Here is a 5,000-nt window from a genome sequence, read left to right as displayed (position 1 = left end):
AAAGCATAAATCTAGTGACAAGGGAATATATAGTTGATAAACATTACTTTATTTTTCCGTATTACAGTTCTTTCCTGTTTTGAATATTCCTTTGGTTGGCATGGTACATACAGTCCCTCCTCCACTTCTAAAATAGGTGAAGTCAAGTACATTTATGATATTTTTATTATTATTTTCTGTTGGGGTGCTGTCATAAGACAGATTAATATATTGCCAGCACTGTTATCTTGAGGAGCACATAAAGCAGTGTCATTCTATGCATAAATAAGGAATATGTGTATTGATATTGCTGTGTTATTTTTTTTAAACTATAATATATATTTGTTGTAAAACTGGAGATCTCATTGTTATTGGATACCATTCAGTTGAGAAATAGCTATAAATGTGGAAAATATAATTTCATTCCCTATCCTATCCTGGGGATATAGAAATGATTTTTATGGCAATACCTTTGAAGTTTTTTTCTTTTTTTCATTCTTTTGATTTCTTTTTACTTGGCCCTGCTTTTTATCAAAGTCTACTTTAATCTTTTGGTTCTAATGGTATTATATCATGCAGTGGTAATGGTGGACTGAGTCACAAGGAGCACCATATTATGACACGCACATGCCATTGGATCATTGAAGGGAGCACTTCCTTCTTTGATAGTAGGGACCTCATTTGTATGGTATCACTATTAGATACAGGCACTTAAACTGAATGAAACTTATTATTCTTCTTCTTATTATTATTATTATTATTATTATTATTATTATTATTATTATTATTATTATACTTACTGTGATGGCCTATGATAACTTTCTGATGTACTACAGTCACTCCAGCAGTGATAACTCATTGATACACTGCAATGACTCCAGCAGTGATAACTCATTTATACACACCAGTAACTCTATTAATGATAACTCATTGATACATTGCAGTGATGTCAGCATTGATAACTCACTGATACACTGCAGTGACTCCATTAATGATAACTCATTGATGTGTTGGAGTGAGTCCAATAATTGCTTTGGTCTATGATCTAACAGACCTCCATGAAGTGTGCTACATTGCTTTAGGCCTTTTTGTTATTTCATTGTCACAAAAGAAACTAGTTCAAGCTCTTATTCAGTAGGATATTACATGCTGGAGGTTTATCAGTATTTGCATGATCCCCAAAGGCATATAGACTAACTCATATCCTTGCATGTATATCAGCCCACAGCTTTACCCCACTTCTAACAAATGCTACATCATGTATATTTTTTATGTGATAGGAAGGCAATAATTATAGGAAGTCCTGACTTACAAGTATGAATCATCAGATTTTAAAAAAAATATATATATATGATTTACTTTTTGCATGTACTACATTGAACAACGAAGAAAACAATGTGTGACTATTCAGTTTCAAGAAGCTGCCTTGAAAGCTGGAAGTACAAGGGAATTTACATAAACAACTCAGAATTCCCCACAACTGAAGTTGAATATCACTTTTGACTACATCAATGACTCTTTCACAGTTCTTGAGTTAAAGATGGTAGTTTCCCATTTGCTAGAGGATTGGAGTTGCATATTACATGATCCAAAGCAAATTTGGTTTTTATCATTTTAACATTTTCTAATGTATTTTTTCAGTTTTTTTCTTCTTTTGTCTAAAATTACAGTAGCTATTCATAACATCCAAATGGCCAGAAACGAGACATGCTAATGAATGGGAAGTTACTCTTGATCATAACTTCAATCTCAGATTTTAATACCCAGGGTGTGTTTATAACCTATATCTTGCTTATGTATGATTAGGCTACTCATTTTATAAAACAAAATTTTTTAATCATATAAAACAATAAAATTTGTATTTAGATGAACACAAACACAGTAATGTGTATACAAAGATTGTTTCCTGTGTAATGAAATATATTTATAAGTATCCAGATGTATAAACAGCAGAAAGGGAAGGATATAAAATGAGGTAATTGTGATAGATAAGAGGGGGAATGTGGGAAGAGGAAAAGATCTAAGGTTTAGCTGGAGAAAGTATACCATATAACACCAGAATTATACCTGACACTCATTAAATTTCTTAGGCAGAGAACAGCCTCCAAAGGGAATGAAGATATGGGAATGATATTTGTGTGTGGTTGATGGAAATGTTGTAGAGGACACTACTTCTGTCTCATAATGAAAAAAAGTTGTTGGGAAACTGTGAGCTTTTGACATGCCTGTTACAGTCATGATTGTAGTGAATAGGACTTCATTAGTTAAGTAGGCAGTGTCTAAATTTCAAAATTTATTTTGAATATCAGCTGATTCACAGAAACAAGGTGGTATTGTAATTTGATAAATGTTTCTTTTTGTGTTTATTCAGAATAATATTTTTCAGGAGTCTTTCCTTTTTTCAGCAATCACCATGTTTTGCATAAATTAAAACCCAAGAAGCGAAGGTAGATTACCCATTGCAGTATATATCAAAATGCAGTAGAAGGAACAGCAGATGCTTTATGACATAATAACCTTACTCAGTCAGCTCTTTAACAACTTTCTGATTTCCAGCGGTTGCAACGTCAGAAGGAACCGAGGGAAGGCCAGCTTTTTGGGTTTCGCACAGACGATGGACGGTTACTGGCCATTGCTCTTTGTACAAATCATGGGAACTTGAAACATGACAAATCTCTATTACTTCCGGCACCTCTTACACCTATTGGAAAGTTTGAAGTTACCAAAGGAGATCATTCCAAACCTGAAATAGAGGTGAGATACTTGCTTAGACCCTTATGTCTCACTTGTCCTGAACTACTTTCACCAGGCTGTGGATTGCTTTAACATTTTTGTCATTCAACCAATGTTCAGAATTGTATAAATTTTATTAACTTTTTATGAGTTATTTGTAAACTGTTTCCTTATGTCAATTTTAATTAGAATTTGCATATTTTCAATATGCAACATCATTTTGTGGCAGGTATGGTAATTTTATTTTTAGATATTTATTTTCTATTATTGTTTTCACTTCCTTTTTAGATGTCTTTCAGGGTATTTAAATCATTGTTGTAATTGTATTTCTTTTCTTTCCTTTTATACATGAACCTTCTTTCTTTTTGTCGGTCATTATTCTCTGAGTTTGTATATCAGGATATGATGTGTTTTGTTGATTATGAAATACTACAATAAAATGCATAATATATATCAAAGGAAAGGTTCTTGAGCCAGGAGTCGATGCACAAGCAGAATATTTAATCAATGAGTCTGGCACATCTTCCTACTTTATGAGTTAATTTCATGTATTTTTTTGGTAGGCAATTCTTGCTTGCATATGTTTATACACATTATTGTTTATTACTCAATGGAAAGAATTGATTCTAAGGGTATTTTAAAATGCCTGGCTAACATGGCATTTATTTCATTTCAGGAAAATGAGATAGCTGTCATATGGGACCAAGAAGATCTTCATGTGTATGTTTCCGAGGACCAACAGATATCGACAACCTGCTTTACTGAACTGACTGAAGAGGACCTGAGTGAACTCTTTGTTTTGGCCCGAATCAACTTCACCCTTGACCTTACATCAAGGGACACAGTTGTGTACATCAGCAACACAATCCAAACCTTGGTTGAACAGCTTGAGTCACCATCAACTTGTTTCAGGTTACAAGATTCCACACTTATTTTACAGAACAAGGACGGGGGTGTGTTGAGTTTAGAAAATCAGGGTGGCAAGGGTAATGTTGACATTGGATCTTTAATTAAGGGTGCCAAGAAGAAGAAGGCATCAATGCACATTGTTAATTTCCAGATGTTGCAGAACAGAAGTACGGTAACCTGTAGAAATGCACCTGTGGTACGGATAGATAATAGAAAGTCCGGGATCCTATCTACTCACTTTAAAGGGGAGGCAATTGTGTATTTACAAAAGTCTTGTAAAGTTTCAAAAGTTGCAGCACTTTTGGTACAAGGTGTGATCCAGCAGTTGCATTTAGCTGAATGTTGGCTTGATAGACAGCTAAAAGATAAGTTGTGTGGCAACCTAACATCATATAATTCCTTACATTTTCTCTCTGGCCATGTAGTAAATGTGATATACCCAGAGAACAGTGATGACAAGAATTTAGAAACGTACAGGAAAGATGTACATGAAGCTTTGATGTTTCCAATGAATCAGCCAATGGTGAGGAAGGGAAACAGGCTGCCAATAATAGAAGCCAAGTCCTCTGTTTTGAAGAATACACATATTGGGTTGAAGCCATCATCAGTGTATGGAGAAATCTCAGTTGTTAAGGGAATTTATGGATATCATCACTACATGCAGGATAATTTTAACGATAATAAGTGGGGTTGTGCCTACAGGTCCTTACAGACACTAGTATCTTGGTTTAGATTCCAAGGTTACACAGAAAAGTCCATTCCAACACATTCAGAAATTCAGAAATGCCTTGTTGACATAGGGGACAAACCATCAAGCTTTTTAGATTCCCGTCAGTGGATAGGATCAACTGAAGTTGGATTTGTTTTGGATAATATGTACAATATCACTTCAAAGTTTATTTTTGTCAGTAGTGGAGCAGATTTGGCAGAAAAGGGAAGGGAATTAGCACATCATTTTCAGACTCAGGGTACCCCTATTATGATTGGAGGAGGGGTCTTGGCTCACACTATCATTGGAGTAGACTACAACACAGAGAGTGGAGACATCAGCTTCCTCATTCTAGATCCCCATTATACAGGTAGTGAAGATCTTTCCACTATCCAAAACAAAGGTTGGTGTGGATGGAAGGGTCCAGAATTCTGGGATCCCAAAGCATATTACAATCTTTGTTTACCCCAGCGTCCTTTGTGCATCTAGTTTACCCTAAGGAAGAGAGTTCGAGTGCGTTTAATCTGTGGTAAAGAAGAATTTTTTGAGTAACATTTTTGTGTGTAGGAAGACTGGAAAAATGATGGAACACTTTTGGTGCAATCGACCTAAAAGAAACTCCATTCGTTGCTTAAAAAATGTTTGACTCAGGATTTTTTTTTTTTTTTTT

General features: G+C 34.8%; 1 protein-coding gene across 1 annotated transcript in view; it reads left to right on the top strand.

The window, feature by feature from the left end:
• Positions 1 to 5,000, top strand: part of LOC125037091 (ufm1-specific protease 2-like) — a 5,897-nt gene that overhangs the window by 440 nt on the left and 457 nt on the right. The window contains exons 2-3 of the mRNA XM_047630090.1: positions 2,536 to 2,733; positions 3,389 to 5,000. The exon at positions 3,389 to 5,000 is cut by the window's right edge and continues 457 nt beyond it. Coding sequence (XP_047486046.1) covers positions 2,536 to 2,733; positions 3,389 to 4,819 — 1,629 coding nt within the window. The 3' untranslated portion in view covers positions 4,820 to 5,000. The remainder of the gene's footprint in view (positions 1 to 2,535; positions 2,734 to 3,388) is intronic.

Source organism: Penaeus chinensis, chromosome 22, assembly GCF_019202785.1.
Source record: "Penaeus chinensis breed Huanghai No. 1 chromosome 22, ASM1920278v2, whole genome shotgun sequence".
Classification (NCBI taxonomy): Eukaryota; Metazoa; Arthropoda; class Malacostraca; order Decapoda; family Penaeidae; genus Penaeus; species Penaeus chinensis.
The sequence above is the reverse complement of the archived record's forward strand: the minus strand, read 5'-3'. Positions and strand labels throughout refer to the sequence as shown.